This window comes from Syngnathus typhle, linkage group LG16 (genome assembly GCF_033458585.1).
Source record: "Syngnathus typhle isolate RoL2023-S1 ecotype Sweden linkage group LG16, RoL_Styp_1.0, whole genome shotgun sequence".
Lineage (NCBI taxonomy): Eukaryota > Metazoa > Chordata > Actinopteri > Syngnathiformes > Syngnathidae > Syngnathus > Syngnathus typhle.
This window is the reverse complement of record NC_083753.1, coordinates 10,725,792-10,747,608: the sequence shown is the minus strand read 5'-3', so window position 1 is coordinate 10,747,608 and position 21,817 is coordinate 10,725,792. Positions and strand designations below refer to the sequence as shown.

The following is a 21,817-nucleotide window of genomic DNA, read 5'->3' as shown; positions in this document are numbered from 1 at the left end:
TCATCACTTGATGCTACACAGACCGGTGTGGAGATCTTTTTCCATCCACCCTAGTGTGTTGTCAATTTTTGAAAAACAAGTGTGAATGGAATCCTGTTTTTAAAATAAACTTTTATCAATATTAAACTGGATTCCCATATAAAATTTCCCATGCATATTGCAGAAAACTTACATGGTAGAACTGACCCCTCCCCCCAAAAAACCAACAACAACTCGCATTTGTTTTACTTCCTCTTATTATAGCTTTTACGCACATATTTTGAGATTGAGTGCTAATTGGAAAGCCAGAATAGAGCTAATATGCTTTGAGCTCTGCTTAATATTCTCCGGTGTTGACAGAAGTTCATGTATCTTATCAGCTCTCAATATCTGCCTTCAATATGGGCCAAAAGCAATATGCTCTTTTTGTAATTAAAGAAAATGGGGAGATTTAGTGATTGTTGGGGCCCCTCGGATACAGAGTGACGGGTGAGGACAGACATGCTAAACCTTGTGCAATGTTAGGAACACTTCTATTCCATCAGAGGCCACGTGCTGGTCACAAGTTCGCTGTCAGTGACCCGGGCAGCACGACATCACTCAGGCGCTCGGAACCGGCCAAAACACAAGTCTGTCATGAAGGCCTGATTAGTAGTCTTAAAAAAAAAAAAACAAGAATGAAAGCTTTAGGATGACAAGTGAAATTTCTGAATCAGGAAGAATAATACACTGTAAAAAAAAAAAAATATATATATATATAAAAAAAAATATATATATATATATATATATATATATATATATATATATATATATATATATATTTGGACTTAAACTTAAATCTTGTGGTGGATTCTCAAAGGATTCTTTAGTTAAAAAGTGATTAGCTGAATTCAAGTACCGTATTTTCCACACTATAAGGAGCACCTAAAAACCTCCAATTTTCTCAAAAGCCGACAGTGCGCCTTATAATCAGGTACGCCTTATATATGGACCAATATTGAGCCACTACAGCAGGCGTGTCCAAAGTCCGGCCCGCCAGCCAAATGTATATATCTTATATATAGACAAAGTTTTAAAATGGGCCATTCATTGAAGGTGCGCCTTATAATCCGGTGCGCCTTATAGTGCGGAAAATACGGTACGTAATCACCCTTTCCCCTTTAGTGGCGGCAGAGACAAAGGTTTGACCATGAAATACAGTCGAGCTCCACATTTGTCTTGTATTTTATTATTTTCCCTTTTCACCTCTCAGTCCTGTATGCCAGGGCCTTCATTTTTCACATGGCTGCTTTTCTTATCATTGGAGGGCCCCTTTGCTCTGGCCTAGGAGTGACATAAAGGCAATAAAACACCAAACATTCTGTAAAACACAGATGCCTCGCCCTGCTAGTGGAAGCCCTGCAATGACTCTCTGGGAAATTATGATAATAACTCAGAGGTGGTAGAAAATGGTTAGGGGGGTGCGAGGGTGGGCTTTCCGGGGCCAACGGGACAGGGCTCACCAAGGTCCTCCGAGCGTGGAGAGGTCAAGGTGGCCCGTCGGGCCTCGCCGCCTGTCTTAAACGCTTTCCATCACACAACGTGGACCTTGTATCTCGGCGAGGCAGAGGAGGCCAACACAACTCAACTGTTTGACCTGTGAAGGTCAGCAACTCTCACTTCTGCTTGAATATTATTTTTTTTTATGTTAAAGGAATAACACAACGCCACGCAGAGGGGGGTTGAGATTTTGGCGTGGAGAAATGAGGATGCATAGACAGATATTTGTCTGGCTTTCAGGAGAAGCTGGAAGTAGTCCCACAACACCTCTCAAGTGTGTGAATGAGAAGGAGCCGGGACAGGAAGAGAGGACGCGCTCCACCACTGAGGTGCTGACAAAGCGACCGAGGGAGACGACACTGCACCTGTTCCAACTGGACCCGCCCCGCAGGGGGCCTCGACAAAATCCCTGCCTTCTCTTCTCCTGGCATCTGTGATGGGCTGAGGCAAGGCCCGGTCTCGTCGCCTTCATCTCTCTCGCAGATTTTTTTTTACTGTTTTGCAGGAGACGAGACTTGCTGGAGGCTCCATCTGCCAAGGGCTTGCCACAGCCTCTGCGGCCTGCCTGGGGAGAAGAGTTGCCGGGCATCTGCGACTCTGCCACGGGGGTCTTGCCGTGGTTTACCAGCGAGCGGCACATCAGACGTCATCGACCAGCTGGACAGGCGTGTAAGCAGACACGAATGACCTATCCACACACATACTAAAGTTGCAAAATATGATTTGAATGTTACTCATGGTTCCTGTTAGTCCCCCCAGAGAAAAGTAGGGATCAGAGCCCCCCAGTAGCACTGATGAAAAATCGTGGTGCCCTTCAGCATTTTTAAATTGACCATCACTGACCTATAACTATACAAATTCCAGGTTATTTGGATAATTGAATAGTCCTTCTTATCCCATTTGAAGAAGCTAATGCATGCATTGAAATACGGTATAAATAAACGTCATATCAAAATGCATTTCATGACTGACATTGAATTAGGCAGTAGAAGAGTCACTCAGCTTACTCAGGCCTTGCCGGTCCCCAACAATGACTCGCTCTCATCTACAAACTCACAATAAATATCTGGCCATCATTTATTTTAATTCTCTCCTTTCTTGCTCAGATGGAATACATTCCTAACCTTGTAGGACAAGGACACCCACATGCCTGCCTTGCCTTAGCCGCTAAATTATTCTTCATTCTTCAGGGGGAATAAAAAAGGAGGAGGAATGAAAAAGAAAAAAAGGGGAGTCCGACGTTGCTCAGACTGTCAGCTCCAATGAATAGCACGCCTGAAAACGTTGTCACTGAACCTCTGGACAAGGAAAAAGACGAGAGGGCAGGGAAAGACAGAAGAGTGAGGTGGGGTGAGAGCGGAGGACGAGAGAGGGGGGGGGGGGGGGGAGTCAGCCGCCTCCAGAGTGATTTATTTGCCAAATCAGGACACAATGAGTCGATTATGAGTCCTCTAATAAGAGAGAGTGTTTGGGGACTCACTAATTGGGCATGATTGAGTTGCAGTCTGGGAGCCGGCGAAAAGGGAACCTCGTCGGCGGCTGTCATGCAATCATCAGCTAATCAGAGCTTTGAAATTAAAACTGCGTGTTTAGGGTAGAGGACGGGATAATGGCGGGGACCTGCATGAGCTGTGCGGCTTCCATTCTGTGCCTCTTACATGTGTGTTTTGTTGTGTGTGTGTCTTTGTGTGTTTGGCCCTCTCATTCCTGTCTGTGGCCTACTCTGGTCTTGATGAGGACAGTGAAGTAGCTGTAATCATTGCAACCCTTGTGCTAATACTGTAGAAAGTGTGTTTGTGTGTGTGTGTATGTGTGTCCACAGCTCTGCGGGATTTGACATATGATTTGTGTGCACGTGTTCCTTGAGTAATTTAACAAATCTAATAAAATTATTTCAATTAAGTCGGCACAACAATATGCAAATTTATATTTGCACTTTGCAATGTTATGTCGTGTCAAAAATAATTCAAAGCGTAATTTGGCAACAGGATGTACAGGATTCAATTGTTTTAGGTTATGTGACTCACTGGAAAACAACAATTTAAAGTTTTCATTGAGAACACATTATGGTCTTGCAATTTACTATTATTATTATTATTATTATTATTATTATTATTATTATTATTATTATTATTATTATTATTATTATTATTATCAACAACTGTAAAGTTATGTTTTAGGTGCACTAGAATCAGGTATTGGTTGGTTTAAAGTTTAAACCAACCAATACAAACAATATTAGGCATTTTAAAAAAAATCGAATACCGTTTAAAAATGTAAAGTTCAAAACGGCTCTACAAAAGCTTAGTTAAATGGAAAAAAGACTGACTTTTCTTAGATCTGTATCACAAAACTGTGCTGAGATGGGCTTTTTACCTGGAGTGGTTATGTTTACTGAATACCGCTAGGGGGCAGTGTTTATCTGCAATGTGACGCAAGCATAACAAGACTGCTAATTACAGTCCTGTGACCGATTCTGGAATATCATGTCAAATAAGTGGGATCTGGACCACATTGTAACATTAAAGGAAAAACATTTATTATTATTAGTTATTACTGCTGGTACTAATTTTAAACAGTGTTGTGACAATTTAGACTACTGCATATATATGCATGTATATGTATTTGTATATGTATGCATATAGGTATACTTATGTGTATATGCATACGCCAAATGCTTGATACTTATGAAATTATTTTATGTACATTATCTCAAGTCATACTTGATAACACTTGAGCTTCAATTGACGCTGTAGGTTGTGCGTAAAGAGAAGAAAAAAAGTCTGTTTGTGTCTCATAAGTTCGAAACAGAATAATATTTGACCTATTCATAAACACACATTTGTCCTAATTCTCGGTTTCTTGGGTTTCCGTTTTGTCATCATGATTTTTCTTTTAATTTATTCATCAAACATCAATAGATTATATATTCAATCTTCATAAATGACAAAACTTTTTGGGAAAATGTTAAATGTATGTAGTTTTCTGGAAATCCTTATTTCAGACTCCCACTTTACAATATGAAACATATGCCATCCTGTAATCGTAATATTCTAATAAACAAAAGCCTTCAGATGCCTTAGTCAAATGGCATTGATCTTGAGATCGGGTGCAGAAGTTTCTCAATGACATTTGATATTTGAAAATAACATTGATTCTGTTTCCTGTCTGTGTCCACAAATGAGTCGCCAAACAAGCCAATGCACACAGTAGGCTACTTCCCTCCAATCCCCTTAAGGCCTTGTCTAATTGTGAATGCGCTGTACATCTTAAAACGGGCTCACTATAAAAATCTGGAGTGGGTTTAGGCATAAATGGGATTAATTCCCAAAGAATGTCCTTTGCTCTTCCTCCCATAATTTCATTTGCAGGGTCCACAGGATGAATAGCCAAGCAGGCAGCCATGTGGAACCGGAGGACAGCCTTGCGGGGCCCGCGCTGCCGCACCGCAGCCTTCAGGTTACGTTACCTTGATAATGTCACAGCTGCAGAAGCACAACGCCCACCGTACAGGACACGGGAAATCCAATTATCCATTTCCTAATGTGTGGGAATTTTATGCTCTCATTCCTTAGACTGTGGTTACTCATCTGCCCCGGGGCCACCCTACCTGAGAGAGATTCTTGCCGTTTTTCCAGGTGAGCATTTTTTTTTTCTCAAATATCATTTGTAAATCAATGTTAAAAGAAGGTTAGACTCTTTGTGGATTCAAATGTAACAATTTGAGTAAATTTATTAAGATGAGATATGATACAAGTAGCTTTTAAATTGGGAGGATTTTAATGGCTGGATGCAATCTGGCATGTAAACAAGAGCAAGTCTGAATTGTCTTGTCATCCGCTGCACCTTTGTGTTGGTTGCACCCATTCCCCCCCCCCCTCCACCTACCCAGAAGTATTTTTGATTCAATTAAAAGGGAGGGGCTGCATCAAGATGACAGTACACAAATTGAACATAAGCGAGCACGATTCTCTCCATTTAGATGGAGGGAATCGCACATCATGAAAGCAAATAGCAACGGGGCTCGGTCATCACGACGTTGAACCGAATCGTTCAACGATATTGATGTGTTGAGCAAAGTAGTTTTCATTCTCCGTCAAAATATGTTGGCCTAACTCCACCTTAAGACCCCCTCCCCCCCATGAGACTCATTAATAAGCGGTAAAGACAGATGAGCCCCTCTCATGCCAAGCAGGTTGCCTCAATTGGATTAGTCAAGTTGACATAGCGATGGATAGCTGTCTATGAGCCAAGCGGCCGTTAACTGGACCAATACGCCGATAGGACTTCACAACAGAACAGCCTCGGGATCCCACGCCGACACTCGGCGGTTGTTTCGAGGGCATTAAAGGTGCACTGACATGCTAATGAGCAATAAACATTTATCAGCAGCAAGCTATGTGATTTAATAGCTGACATCTTTAATAGCAAGTGGCACCTGAGCTCTTTTCCTCAATTGCTTTTATTGTTCAAACTACTAATATCGCCTCCTCGGACGAGCGGGGTGTCAATTGCTGTCACCATGCACTTTATGAATGGCGGAAAAAGCCGCACATTGCTGGCACGCGTCCGAGCCAATTGCTGATGTCATTGTTCCGCGAAAAAGGCAATGACGGCCACTGTGGATGCCGGCGATGGACCCCACAAGTGTACGGGTGTGACTAGCTGGTGAAATGTTATCAATCACCGCACGTCCCCAAGAGGGTTTGGCGGAAGGGAGCTGTTGGCGTTTGTGTTTCTGATCCATATAAAAAGCAGTGAGATGTATTAGAGCAGATGAGCGAGGGGCCTGGTTGTGACACTTGACTGACAGCTCATTTGACAAGCTTGGGAAAGTGTGCAGGCAACTTCCAATCTAATCTAATGCTGCCGAAGGAAAGGAATTGCGTTGTGAGATTCTCATGTTCAGGACAACACGAATAAATGGGCGGAATATGAAGTGGATGCATCCCTCCCCTCCCCTTCCTCCCTCGCCCCTCAGTTGAAAAAATTCCAGGGGAGTCAGACTCTGTCATGGAGACCTCCTGACCTGTGAGGCGCCCCCTCAATCCACTTAGTTGTAGTGAATCAGGTTTCAAGAGAGATGGGGAAAAAGACATCAGCCCCTCCTTCTCAAAGTCATATCTGTGGGTAAACAAAAACATTTTGGTATCATGCGTTATCAATCAGCGGTCTCACGGGGCTTTCCGAACAGGTGAGCTTTGTCATTCAATCGTTGGGTCCTTCTGGAATAACATATCTTTGGCGACAATATCAAGATAGATCATCTTCTCTTTTGGCTTCTTCAATATCTCTCTCCTAAGACCTTTGCAAAATCTTTTAGTTGGAAATACTAAAAAGAAAGTTAATCATGGCATTAAGATGACCCTCAGAATGATCAATCAGAGATAGCTAATTAGCCATTTTACAGACACTTACTCAGTCCTTTTTATTCTGCCCCATCTATAATCTCAAAATGATAGCCTTTCTCCGTTTTGCTGAAAATGATTAGCTCTTCTCTGAAACTGTACCACCTACAAAAATACTTGGATCATCTATGCCACCATAATGTAAAGTAATAATCGAAACCGCGAGAGATTTTATTCCTAAAAAATATATTTTTATTTCTTTATAAACCATTGTAACGTCACGCATAGTTTGAACATTAACATTGCACCTAAATATATTAAAAAGTACTTAATAGTTACTTCATTAAATGTATTGCACAATAAAGTTACTACAAATTGTAACTAACAAAATGCTAATGTATTTTACTAAAATATTAAATACAACTCAACTGTATCCTTAGGCTGGGATTCTTTGGACTACCTCTCGAGGTCGCCCCTACGCCGCACTTTGAGAATAACTTCTCTAAAGAAATACGCAAAATCAAAACTATTGGTTTGGCCACTTGACTTCCCCAAGTTGAACGTAAACACTCGTCTCAACTCACCTTCCCCAAACTGGACAATCGCTTCCAGTCGGTCCACACTTGAGTTTTTGCGACATTCTCATTTTTCCCCGTTAACGCCGTGGAACCCCCTAAGAGCGTTACTATTGTCTAGGTGATCATTAAAATTTATGGCAAGCTGACTTCATCCAGCTTGCGAGGCGGCACTGGCATAAGTCATAATTATGCCATGACACTCTAAGACGGAGTGTCCACTCGCCCAGGCCAGTTAAATGACATAATTAGCCCAGTAAGAGGCGAACGCTCCCGATTGGATAAGTTATTAAATGTTTGGATGAACCTTAGCTCCATTTCCCTATCTATTGCTGTCTTCCTCCCCCCCCTCCCCTTCCTCTTCTTCCTCCATTAGCCCATTAGCAGTTATATGATACTATATGCTGATGGGGCAGTGGACAGCCAAAGTGGGTAAATTAAGCCTGACCACCGCACGTGTTATGAACTGCTCTTATGAGGAGCCATTGAAGGACACTGGCAGACTTTGAGCATATTACCGAGATACACGCACGGGCCCGTTTGTAAAGATATTTCCGACACGGCGCTTTATAATGATTGAATTCTCGGAGAGCTGCAGTTCTCTCTCGCTATGGCGTGAAACTATGGAAAGTAATTGCACAGTGCCTGGAGCGGGTCAAACCGGCAAACATGTCAAACGTAACCCATCAGATTGCTCAATCTGTCCCCTGTTAAGCTATAATGGAAGGGCGAGCAGTCAGGCTGACAGCGTGCCCGCCGCCGGGCCCTTGAGCCGCCGTGTGTGCGTCGCGCTCCACCAGAGGGTCTCACCAAGCGTGACTGTGTGTTATTCACACTGACGAGTTCCACTGTTCACTGTCACCTCTCATTGCGAGGGGAAATCAGCCTGTGGTGAGAGAGAGCTGTGTGGCCAGGAGATGGTGGTGGGGGAGGCCCCGTCGCAAGGGCTGGGCATTTCGGCAAACTATTGTGTGCTTTTAACTCCTTTCCAGACACTAAATAAAATCCTGACCGCTCAAATTTTGAGGGTATTTAGATTTATTGTTGGGGGGGCTGTGCACCCTCCCCCCAAATAAAATGGACTTGCGCCCATGTCAGCAACTCTAATTTATTCATGGTGCTCCATGTATATTTCTGTAGGTCTACTCTACAATATAATTTTTTTAAAGTTTTGGCCGACAAAGATAGCATGATGGCAAATAATTTTAGTTCCAGTACCAGTTCACGGCCTGGTGTTTGGGGACCGCTACGCTGAATCGTGTGTGCTGGGGAGGGGCTGGTGTGGCTGTGTTTTAATTTGTGAGAAGTTTCCAGCAGCAGGACTCAGCAGGCCCGCAGAGTGTGACACTTCCTGTCCCTGTCTCATCCTGGAGAGAACCTTGTGACAGCAGCAAGGACCTGGAGCTGAGACACGTCTCCGTTCATCATCACCGCAGCCAAGCAGCGGGTAGCGAGACACGTTCGGGGGGGGGGGCTACCGGTTAACTGTGTCACACTACCGTACCCAGCCTTCCTCGCCCCATCACCCCGTCTGCCTTTGGCCTTTCTCCAGAGAGCCTACTCGCTCGGTCTCTCTCGCACGACTCCCTGATGGTTTTTGTTCCTGCGAGCAGACAAATGGAGTTGGGCCTTTTACAAGAGAAAATGCCTCAGCTCGTCTGATCTCACTGCCCTGAGGAGCAGCTCGCCTCGAGGGCCAGTGATTGGAAAATTACAGTGAACTACATATTGTCAGCTTGGACAGTCCAATGAGCAATGGTACATTATTAGAACAACACCCATCAATATTAGAGTGATTGTTTGGGTTGGTTGTCTCTGATTGCAGAATGTTGTGATACAAATGAAAGTAGAATTAAGATGCTTTGGCAAGATTAAGGCCATGGAGGGCAAATATCTTGTTGCTATTTCTCCCTCCCTCCATTTTGTTCCTGTTTTTCCTCCTGCCTTAAAAGACCCCAAGTTCTCAATCAATCAAAATTTCAACATCTCTTTTGCACCTTTTATGTCTTCCCCCCCAAAAAAGCACCAATCCTATTTTAAGGAAATAAATTACAGAAGGTCCTGCTATCTGTTTTCAAATGTTGGGAGTAAAAGTCATCAAAAAGAGAAATACCAAGCTCCCAATTTGCACATGAGCAAACTGCTGGTTGTGTTTGGGTGCTGCCGTGAGTGATTTGGTCCTTTTGTGAGAGAATACCTGTTGCCGCTGTTTCACAAGTGGCTTTGTGATAAGTGATTAGAATTGAAGAAGGGGGGAAAGTAAAAACGAGGGCCTTGTCAGCACACGCTCTTCAGATTTGAGGTCAGTCTCGCCCCTTGATTGCGTGTTTTTGTGAGGGAGGGGTAAGGAGGCGGGGGAGAGTTTACTGTCGCCTCATCCAAGCCTCCATCATCACCTGCTGAGGCTTGAGCCCCCTCTGTCTGTTTCATCATTCTCCACATCCCCCCTTTTTTTTCTCCCCCCCCCTCACCGACCCCCGCCCGCTCGGCCGGCCGTCCGCTCCTTGGCTCGCACCTCCCTCCATGTTCGCAAATCACTTCTTCCCGTGTCAGCAGGTAAATTGTTTTGTCCTCTCGCTCCCTGCTTTCATTACCTTGTGTAAATTAAGCGATATGTCGTCCACCGGTGCGCGCCGGAGCACTCGCCGCGCCAACGCCAAAATCATGAGATTTGGCATAATAAATGAAGACAAACTGGCAGTAGCAGTGCACCTCTCCATGCGGCTTCGCCTTCATTATTCGCTTAACTTGCCGGAGAAAATGACTTAACCCTGACCCGTGTATTACGTCCCATATTCACTCCAGATAAAAGCCTTTTTACAGCGCACAACAATTTATATTCCAGCAAAGAGGCTGCTTTTCTCTGTCAGTTTTCCAATCTCACCTCTTCAACACACGTCATTAAACTTGTCTTGCCTTCCTGTATTTGTCCATCAGTCCTTCTTTTTACATAAAGTCTGGCAGCATTATTCTGGGATTTGATGGCACCCGCTCATTTTTTTTTTCACCCCCTCTCGGAACATTTGATTGGAAGAAATATAGCCGGGCCTGGCCTATCTGCTCTCCTCCGTGGAATCATGCACTTGATGAAATAGTGTTCCCCGGCAAGAATAATAAAAACAGACTTGTGCATTACAGGGGGCTCTCAATCTGCCAGCTGGCCTGAGCTGAGCGAAAAAACCCACCCTGCCTCATGACAGATTTTTATAGTTATCCCTGCAGATAAATGGAAACGGGTGACCAGGCTGGGAAAGGCCACTCAGACGCCAGGATAATACGTGCTACTGTTACCAGCCGAGACCTCCCGCCCTTTCCTTTTTATCTTTACTATAAGCGCAACTTGAGCAACACCCATTAGACACAATTGAAAGAGTTGTGTAATTTGTAGAAGGGGAAAGTTGAGGTTGTCACCAAGGGTGGGGGCGGAGCTCCATTGAGAATGAACTGTACGACATGAAAAGGGTCATTGCGACCAATCCCAGGGTAAAAGGTGCTCGCTCTCCAGAGGTGTCAGCAATAGCAAGCTCACTTTAATACGAAAGGTCAGAGTCACTTTACATTAATGTCTCGCTTTCAGTCGGCACAGTCCGCAGTCAGACGCAATGTTGTGGTTCTCTAGTTTCCACTAGAGCATAGGTGTCAAACTCAAGGCCCAAGGGGCCAGATACGGCCCGCCATATCATTTTATGGGGCCCGTGAAGACAAATTTTGCATCGACTTTGCGTCATTACCGAAATTACAAATTGTCTTCTCCAGTGCTTGCAATTTTTTATTGCCATTAAGAAATTTGAAGTTTTTACGAGTCTCTGATTTCAAAACTCGTTTTTCATCAGTTTGTTTTGTATATAGAAGACATCTACGATGCGGCCCGTGACCCAAAATTATTTTCATTTCTACATTGTTAGTCTGGCAGATGTTTAATGAAGATTTTCCACCCTTAAAACTCCCTCCTTCATCAAGACATTTGATTATAGAGAAGAAAAATCCTTAAAAGTTCATACAGAGATGCCAGAAATCAGTGGGGGATGAAACGGTCCTTTCATTAATTGAGCTATACACCATCGATTATGGATTATACAAGAAGATTTTTCCTGCGTGGATGATAATCAGCCACAAACGGTGCTCATTCTGTGCTAACAGGCCCTGAATAATCAGACAAAATGAACAGGCTAATCAATTTACCTCGAGTGGCTTCAACGTAAGGCCTGGCCAGCTACGGTAATTTTCCCTCCCTCTAACTCCTCCTTTACTTTTAACCATTTTAAATCCTTTATGCATTTTGGCGTTGTGCTTTCAAAGCTGCTGATTCAATACAAAATTTACATTTGAATCTTTTGTTGATCTCAACATTTAGTATTATTCTGACAAATCAAACAAGAGTTGAAATCCGTGTCAGATGTCCTTATTAGCATTTAAAGAACCCCGAGAGAGAAAGTATGCACATAAATTGAGCAGCACCTTTACTTTAAAAAGAGAAAGAATGATATAAACAAAGTAGGTGGGCGAGAGGGTGGGGGGGGGCATCACGAATCCAACTCATTTTTTTTCCCTGTATGAAAGTTTCCCAAGGTCGTTTGCCGATTCGTGTTAGCACAACAGCAGAATACAAATGTGTTTCCTTGTTCTACAAGTCACGGAGCTTTGAGTCTTTAAGCGATCATTATTACCATACAAATAGACAGATCTATTTAACAAACCCTCTTTTTATCGCATAACACTTATTCTTTAGCGTTACTCCCTGAAAGGCACTGAAATGCCTCCTCCTCTTTTTTTTTTTTTGAGGAAGGGAAATAGTGCGGCGGTTGATAAAGGCTCAGAGCAATAGAAGAAGCAAGGCTGACATCTTCTTAAGAGATGATAGCAGAGCCAAATCAAATAGGATGGAGCAGTCACTCTTCTCACAGATAGGTAGCTCATTTCTGCTGCCTGAGAGTTTGCATCCCAAGTGGCGCTCTGCCCAGGAAAGATAGCTCACTCTCGCCACATTCATTATTTCATTGCCTGCCTCCTCTTTTCAAGCTTAGATGCTTTCTAGCTTTTTAATGAGTGCAGCCAAATTTGCTCAAGCGTCGATTCCGATCTCGGAAGTCTGATTTGGAGACAAAACGTTTTAATCGCAAGGGTTTTTTCCTTCCGTTTGTTGGGCCAAGAGGCAAAAAAAATCAATTATTTCTATTAGACAATGGTGATTGCAAATGAATGGCGGGGTTTTGAAACAAAGGCAAAGATAAGTGACGGTCTTATCCAGAGCCCACCCAAGACCACCTTCCTCTGAGGTATATGTGGTCGGCCTCATAAGCTGTCTGCAAATAGATACACTTTTTTTTAAATTCATCACAATCCATAGACTCGTTATTTATTCTCATTCACTCTATTAACGAACTCGTTCACTTTCCAAACTTTCCCCACGAGCCAAGACCCCCACAGTACCGTCAACTTTGCACCTGAGGAGCACTTTGCAACGACTCTGTCCGAGCTCCTTCCAAATGCATTAATAAAAAGTAACTTCTCTTGCAGAGGGCTCATTGAAAGGAGGAATTACACGAAAGATAAAGCACTTTATCACCAGTGAAAGACGAGACAATGGACATTGAGGAATTGGGAAGATGGCAGAAACAATGAATATTAAGTGACCGAGAATCTAAAGCTGCTGACTAAATTGAAACTGTATATCCTGAGGGGGAAAGCTTTCCAAATTGCTAATTACTGCCTCTGAAAGGACTTTGCTTCTGATATGTTTGCTTGTCAAAGGCGCTCGCTTAATGAAGCAGTGGCTCAAGTTTTTGATTTTAATACTTCCACTCTCAGGGCTCTCTCCGGAGCGCCTCCCAGGCCGGAACAATGGAGGGCCCTCGAGTCCGGCTTCCCCCTCAGGGGCCGAGGCGAGGAGGCCCGCGGCTGCGCACTGAGGGACTAGCTCAACTCGCTGAAATATGGCGGCGACAGATAAGGTGGCGGCGGCGCATAGAGTCTCGCTCCCAGGGGCCCAAGGGGAAATTTGCAGTTATTAGGAAGAAGATGAAAGAGATTAAATGGCTTTTGTACTCATTTTCACACACTTTTCTTTTTGGATTATTTGCCAGCTCGTCGACTCAGAGATGGGGGGGGAAAAGTGCTAAATTACTTTTTTCTCTCCCCCCCTTTCCTCTTATGCTTCACTCAGCAACACATTGGCTTGAAGAGGCAGTGAGGCATGGCTGAGAGATGTCATACATGAGTCCCGCTATTGTTTTAAAAGGTGCTGAGGAAAGAGAATTACTCTAATCTCATAATCTACAGCTAATGACACATTTTACATGGTTTGAGACTGTGTTAAACATGGATCCAGAATCCTGGTGGTGCAGGAACTGAAGAGAATGACAATATCCAGTGTTAATTGTGTGCCTTACGGGTTAATTTTAGAAGCTTTCAGAAGATCTCGGCATCTCCAAACATATCTCAGATTGGTCAAATATTTCCATGAGACAATCCTGTGCAAAAAAAAAAAAGTGGGGGAAAAAAAAAAACAACAATGCTAGAAGCAGTAAAATAAATTCTGTGGTGTGTGACATAGCTTTATTCTCTGTGGTTTGGTGCTCTGTTGAATTCAATGATACGTTTTATGATCTTTGTAAGTATTAGATATATTTTTCCTCCTTTTAAAAGGTGAATATGGTTAAAGGACATGCTTGGGGCATCTGCACGTGTTAGATGGAGTCATTTGGATTTGTTGTAAATCAATAGGCAACATTTATTAAGTGATGACTGTAAAATAATATTTTTTTTCTTTATAAAGATTACAACAGTAAATTAGAATCCAGACAGCTCCATAAAATGTGTTTTTTTTATGTTTGCATTCACCATCCCATTGATATCATAGAGCCTTGACGGAAACGCAACAAGTAACATTTTCAATTGTTATCTTTTACGGCAGACTATTTTGGCCTTGGCTAGCGTACAGGAAACGGAGTCCTCTGATTGGCTGAGCAGCAATACAGAAGCGTGTCTGACAGCCGTGCTGAAAACAAAACAAGACGGCCTGCATTCCACTTGGTGAGTGCAAAAACATCATCTAACCCTAACCCTAACCCCCCCCACATTATTATTATTAATGTCTGTATGATGTAATGTCATTGTAGTTAGGTCTGACCCGTCTCCTGTGTGATTACAGCACCATCATGGATGAGCTGGCACAAGACCTAGCGTCTGCCTTGGAGCAAACCTCAGAGCAATTCAGGGAGCTCTGGGAGGAAATGCTTCTGAGTCCACTAAACAGGAACTGGCAGGTTTGCCAACGCAATACTCGCAAGCATCGTCGTAAGTCTTCTGGTCGTGCTCCCAAGCAAAGACCATGCTGGATGGACGCATCAGAGTCCAGCTCAGAAGAAGCTCCTCAAAAGTCGACAGCGTCGGTGGTCAATTTGAGTGACTCTAATGATGTGGCCGCTATCAACGGGACGAGAATGCTTTCCTGGCCTGACTCGGACTCTGTCGGTGGGAAGAAACTAGGACAGCCCCTCAGGAAGAAGAGGAAGGCCAAACGCATGTCCTCACACATCCCAGTCAGATTACGAAAGAAGTTAAAAGTTTCTGGCATGGAATGGAAACAGAGGCCTCGGCTGTCCAGGTTGCAGCATCCAACATCATTGAACAGCGGGTTGAATTCGCAGATTGACGGAAGGAGGCTGATGGGGAGCCAAAGTTGGAAAAGAAAGATCTCATTGGAGTCCGTACAACCCACAGATGAGATCATGTCTGAGAGGTACCTACACTCATATAACTCCAAAAAACTCTTCACCTGGTTTTGTACTTATTTTCCTGTTGGACTTTCTGCTCATAGCAACGTATTATTATACTAAAGCAGCTGGTAAAACAGTTTGGTTCTGTATTCTCGTCCGTGACCCGAATCCAGAGTTACTCCTTGAGCACATTTAAAAAAAAAAAAAAAGGCTTGATCAAAGTGATATACAATTCATTACAAAAATAAAACTGAACGAAAAACTCGGAATACACAGTAGCAGGCGGTTCCGTGCATGATTGGGGCACAAGAAGTCATTAAAAGCTAAAGTGGGGGCAAGTTTTGCGGTTCACGTCACATTCTGGGGGGCGGCTATCGCACTCCCTTGACTCCCCAAGCAGTCAAACTGGCCGTTTGTCAATATTCACTCTGTCCTTAACTAAACCCCTCCCGACCCCTCCGAAAAATGAATCGCAATCACGCTGCTCCACTTTAAAGTATCGAGTTGACATTAAAAATGAATGATGGAGCCTCTTCATCCTCGTCTCCCATAGCTGAAATGATCACCCGGGAGGGATCTTTGATAGTTTTGCCTTCTGGCATCTGCCAGCTCATTATTTCCATTCCAGGAATATTGTCACAAATAAATAAGTGACTTGCTATGCTATTGATTTATTTTGAGATGAAGTCCTTTTGTAATTAAAGCAGTGTCAGTATCCCAGCATTCACTTTCTTGCATGAATTCTATTTAGTCAAGCCGAATTGCTGCAGAGGTCGACATTAGGCCATCAAATCAAATCTGCATCGAAACACTTCTTGTGTCTGTGAAAATCCGTGATCATATTTAATTAAATTGAATACTAATGTAATTCATAATCCAATCAGTGATTAATGTTTAATAAAAAGAAAACATTCAATTCAATGCAGCTGATACAAAAGAAAAAAAAATCCATCCTTCCACCAAATTATTTCCCATAATTAAATCATTTTTAAAATTTCAAATAATATAATTTAAATACTTTTTAAATATATCATTATTATCAATCTGAAAAGACATTAAAACTCTGCTTGTTTATGTATCAAAAGTTCAAGAGTTTGATCGGTGTCTAAAACATTTTATAGATAAAGTGCTTTTTGGTCGAGCCGTAATGGGACAAGGCACAAGGCTTTACATCTTGTGGTTTAATTCGCGCTGACCTCCCTAGCCCCTAAACGGTACTTGTTTTCTTACTTTATGGAAAAATCAATAGCCGTCTTGACAGAAAACAGCTCCGGAGAAGAAATAAATGGGACCGGCATCGCCCGCTGTCAATCATTTCTCACTTATACCACGCCAAAGCTCTTGATTGCTGCTCAGTAGACTGCCACGCTGATGTGAGGGCCGAGCAACCTTAATGGCTCCGTCCGGGTGGAGGCCAAGCGTTTGGAAGAACGCTACAAGCGATGAGAAGTTGACAGTGGTACAACAGCAGTATTTATAATCCCTGCAGTGTACGCTCCATCTGATGCCATTGTGAAAACGTCTTTTGAAGCACTCAGATTCCGTTGCTCTCCGTTCATTCCATTAACCTTTGTTGTGCGCTCCCTTCAAACGTGCTTCTCCTCAAGGTCACCCCCCCTCCGATGCGCATACAGAGCAGAGCCTTCAGTCACTCAAGTGCGAGGGAAGCAGATGTTGCGTTTTTTTTTGGCTCCTTCGTTGGAGCGGGTGCAGCCTGCTGGGCCACGGGGCCACCCGGCGCCCCGGCCTCACCTGTGGGTTAGACGCCACACATGACGTGAGCCGAGGTTGACTCCCGACCGGGCGCCGGGACGGAACACAACAACACAGCTGTTTGCGTACCCGCTGTGATTTCAATTTGGGAAAACTCCGCAAGGAGTTTGAAAAGCCGTTCGCCGTTTGCTCAAGTTAATTTTTATAAATCTCCGAGTCTAATCCAATTACTGAAGCTCGGGGAAGAAGGGATAACCTTATAATCAGACACCCATGGAAGAGGGCATGGATTTGGGTTGCGGTGGCTTGTTTGAAGAGCCCGCAGATCCATTGTTATCAGCGTTGTGTTCCCTTCTGTCTACGTCTTCACTTTATTCCTCAGTAGAATGAGCCCAGCTCAATAAATGGCGGCTAGTCCGTAATCTCTGAGCAAACTAGTCGGCCTCTCCCAGGAGTTGAGGATTATATCCTAATGATTAATGCTCATCTGGATACTGTGTTTTTTGCCTCACTTCTTTGCCTTGTATCGACACAATAGGGCCATGGGGGGGTTAAGTTAAGCACCAAAACACTGAGATGCCATTTTCTTCTTTGCCCTTGCCTTTGTTGCTTTGTGGATTTAAGGCATTTCAGCTCATTAGGACGTATTTGTTTTTATGAGGCATAATCCGTTACGGAGTCATTTATAACTCGGGTGGATCCTTTTGGATATCCAAGCTGTCTTTAAATGTTTGCCAATTTCACTTTAAAGGTCAAAGAGAGAAGAAGAAAAAAAAAAAAGGGGTTTCTTTTGGTTTTTAGAAAAATGGCTGGGTGGATAATTCATTGAATTAATTAGTCAACACTTAATGGAACACACGGTCCGCCAAGTGACATCACTTTAAAAGCTTTAATGTGGATAAAATACCTAATAAGTGGCTCTCATGGGAAAATGTAACAAAGAGCATTTTCATTTTTCATGGAGTTGATATCTTGATCATCGGGCATCCTTGCACGAGCTCCTTTCGAATAGTTGTGCTACTGTTCTTCAGCTGCCAGCCAGTGTGATACTTCCAGAACTGCTCTACAGATGAGCCGTGGCCTGGGGAGTCAGTCTGGAAAGGGCCAGACATGGTCCAGATTCCCTGGAGAGGCCTGCACCCGTTCACATCTGCTTCTTGTGGTGAAGGTGCAGGACCATCTGGACAGGAGGATGTGCAGACTGGACGGGCGGTTTTCCTGATCTTGCCGTTGCTGGCAGGCGTGCGCAATATGGCGATGCAATGTATCAGCACTTATAGGATCCTTAATCCTCGAGTGCTTTGCAAGGTCAGCATTAAAAAAAAAGTTGGGTTAATTCAAGACTATCAATATGAGTGAATGAAGAAAATTTTCAGTCGGAAAATCTGGTTTAATTAGCTTCATCGCTAGCATCCCTGATTCCCCCGATTGACCTTGGAGTGTCTGGAGGTCACAGAGCAAGTCGTCCGAGGTGTGACTTAACGAGAGACACCGGGGTTGCCCGGAGGTGCGGGCGATGAGCAACCCGGGCAACACGTAGCAGATGTTGGTCAGTCGCCGTGTGTGGAAGCAGATTTTGCATGTGAGGGGCACACCCAGAGGGAGGGGCGGTGAATACGTTCCACTCTGCTGTCATCCTCCACAACAGCAGCCCGATTTAGATTGGAGCTGACAGCGGAGGATATTCAATTAGATTGTGCATGTCACTCGCTAGCTTGGATCAGAGTCGCTGCTTTTGCCTTTGTGTTTGCCATCCCGGCGAGGGATCACATGGCACGCTCTATCTTTTTGTGCCACTTCCATTTATGTCGACCTCCGGCTCCAGACGACTCCTTTATTACTCTTATTGATTGCCGCATGTTAAATATTGGCTTGACGGGGCACATGTACATTTCCGGGTTTCTATTCTTCACTTTTCAGATGCTATATTATCGTTTGACCTCAGAACCCTTTTGGTTCAGAAATCGAGATTTAAACTGCATAACTGACCTGTAATGTCACTGATGATACCGAAACAGGTCAGTGTTCCTATTCATGTGTTTACTTTTCTCTTTCCAGTGAAACCAGTAGTGTCTGCAGTAGTGACACGAGCCTTCTCACCAATGATGAAGGCAGAGAAGGTACTTAAAAAAAAAAATTCCATACATTTTGATAAGACAATTTGAACAGAACCTTGCTCATTTCAAGTCAAGCCAAAAGTGGGCTGTTTTGCACCAACGGGCTGTTTGCTGGGCACCCAGGCGACTCTAATAAGACGTTGTCATGTCGTGTTAATGAGCGCTGAAGCCTTTGCTAATCTCATTAGCCGTGGAGGGGCCAGTCGGCCTCTGATTTAACAGTTGTCACTACACCTTGACTATGAGAGGCATGCTGCCTGTTCCAGCTTTGCTGACTGACAGGTCTTGGAGGAGCCTCCTGTCTGGGGACTAAACTAGTGCTGTCTACTTATAGGAGTAATTAACTCACAAATGCACAAGACTGTTGTATTTAAATCTAGCAACATCTACCGTGTACTTTTTTTTTGCATTTGTGTGTGCAGGTGATGATGAGCAGAGCGATTATTGTTTTGAGGACGACTTGCAGGAGTCTTTGCTCGCAGCTACCCAATCACAATTCCAGAGATGACCACCTCTGGAACTCAATTTCTGCAGCCTGCATGGCCAATTCAGAGAGGTTTGGCATCATTGTTTTGGCTCCCTGAGAACATTTGGCATAGCCTGAGTGTGAAAATCCCAAATATACCACTTTGCTGTTGTCCTCCAAAAAAAAAAAGCAACATTTACATTGACGATTTCAATATTAATTAGAATCCCGTTGTAGTGGAATGTCGTATTGGCAAGTTGCCCGAAAGCTCTCCTATGTTGAGTCCGAGCAACCCAGCAGAATTTAGTCGTTGATGACTCGGTCGAATTCTCTCGCAGGTCTATTGAAGAAACAATTCAGTCTTTTCCAATGGAGCTCGATTTATTGATGAACACAGACTTCCTTAAATGCATCCATTCCAGTGGCTTGTTCGCTGTTAATTAGGGAAATCCACAGTATGTTAACACCATGACTTTTTCTCACGTTTGAATTAGTAAAAAGAAGGAAGTTTTTTTTTAATTCTGCATATGGATTGACTTGGATATATATGTATATATATATATATATATATATTTATACGTATATATATAATGACTTAAGCTAATTATTTTACAAATAGAAGATTTTAGATGAAGTAATAGATGAAGTAGAAGGTTGAAGTCTGAGTCGACAGTAGTGAGCTGAAGAGAAACATTTGGATGTATGGACACTTTATTCCAAAAGTTTCAAGGTCAGCGTACCAAAAAACCAGCCTGATATACATGCTAATAAATATCAGGATTCACAGTGGGGAAAAAAAATACAAAGTTTCTTCTCCAAATGTTTGTGAAAGCATCACATGGCTCCCAGTCATACCAGGAACTGTTGCATGTGTATAGGGAGGGGGGGGGGGGGGATTGGGAGCTCGTGGCCCCCTTGGCCTCACAACTCCGGTACTACTGGTCGCCTATTTATGGCGCATTCTTAATTTGGTTACACACACACACTTTTACACCCACCCCTCCCCCCTCTGGGGTTATTTCCCAAAGCTCCCCTTGATGAGGGGCAAATACACGAGTGCTATGAAAAGCCCCTGACTTCTTAGAGCGTTCTTCTCCAAACAGATTCTTTCTTCTCCACCTGAAAGGTTCCTTCAGATTCCAGTTTGAGCCATTGTGAATACTAATTTCTCGCCGTTAAAAAGTCCTCATATCCCTGCCATGCTCTCATTTGAATGGCAGACTCAGGGGAGACCTCTTAATTCCTTTATAGTGGGATTCAAGACCCTTCACTTCAAAAAGTAGAAATCATACTCCCAAATGAATGAGGGCGAGGGAGGGATTGGTGAGAGGGGGTTTGTGATGTGTCCCGCCGGACGGCGCCAGCCTAAATCAGTCTCCCCGAGCTGCTCCAATCCACTCTCCAGTGAGGTGACTTCTTCCATCCTCATGACCCAACTCTGTGACCCCCGTTTGCTTTGCCCCCCCCCCCCCCACCCCTTCCGCCACACAAACAAAACTATGTAGCAAAACTATAATCACAAATGCCCGCTATAAACAAACTCTAAACGACCTCCTTTTTCAAAATTTCATTTCTTTTGAAGATCTTACCCCGGTGCACTTGATGGATTTGTAACCCCCGAGGCCGGAGAGAAAAGTGTTTACCCTCTGGGCCGAGTGTACGAATTAATCTTGTACTGCATCCACGCTGAAACGACATTATATTAATAAAAGCTGTCATCTCCTGTTTGGCGCGCGGTGACGGCAACAATAGGAGATTTGATGTTAAGCGATGAAGGCTGAGATGAGCTGGTGTGCCGCTTATCCTCGCTTCGGAGCGGCACTTGGCTGAAAACGCTGCGTGGGATTGCTGGGTAATGCTCGAGGCCGCCTCCCACCTGAGTAGCTTCTCTATATTGACTTATTTCAGCGGCGAGATAAATCATACTCCCGTGCCCCTCCCTTCCCTATTTTCATTTTAATTGTGAGATCTCGGTGTCAGCAGTTAGTATATTGGTGTGAGTGGCCTATTGATTATTGATTTGGAGATATTGATTAGGTCCCCTGGAGACCCTAATCCTTTCTGATTCATTTGAATAGCTCTATTAATCTTGAGATCCTGCTCCCACCTGAAGCGCCGTAGACCCTGATGAAAATAGATCGTCATTTTGTAACCACCGCACCTCGCTCCTCTTTTGATTTATTCTTTTTAATTGATATATTTGCTTTTGGATGCCGACGCCAAAATTGCAATTGACCCGCTGTCACCGATCTTTTAGTCAGCACCCTCGGGGACCACTCCTCCTTTAAGAAGTGTCTCGTATGACCTGAAAACAATCTATCTCACACTTTTTTTTTTTTTTACTCTGTGTCCTTGTGTCATT

The 21,817-nt window shown here is 43.7% G+C and overlaps 1 protein-coding gene across 1 annotated transcript in view; it reads left to right on the top strand.

The window, feature by feature from the left end:
- The first annotated feature begins 10,894 nt into the window (after positions 1–10,894).
- The window catches only part of LOC133169620 (G patch domain-containing protein 2-like), a 39,896-nt gene continuing 28,973 nt past the window's right edge, over positions 10,895–21,817 (top strand). Inside the window, exons 1-5 of the mRNA XM_061301962.1 lie at positions 10,895–10,924; positions 14,355–14,473; positions 14,592–15,182; positions 18,931–18,992; positions 19,412–19,545. Of these exons, the coding sequence (XP_061157946.1) occupies positions 10,895–10,924; positions 14,355–14,473; positions 14,592–15,182; positions 18,931–18,992; positions 19,412–19,497 (888 nt within the window). The 3' untranslated portion in view covers positions 19,498–19,545. The remainder of the gene's footprint in view (positions 10,925–14,354; positions 14,474–14,591; positions 15,183–18,930; positions 18,993–19,411; positions 19,546–21,817) is intronic.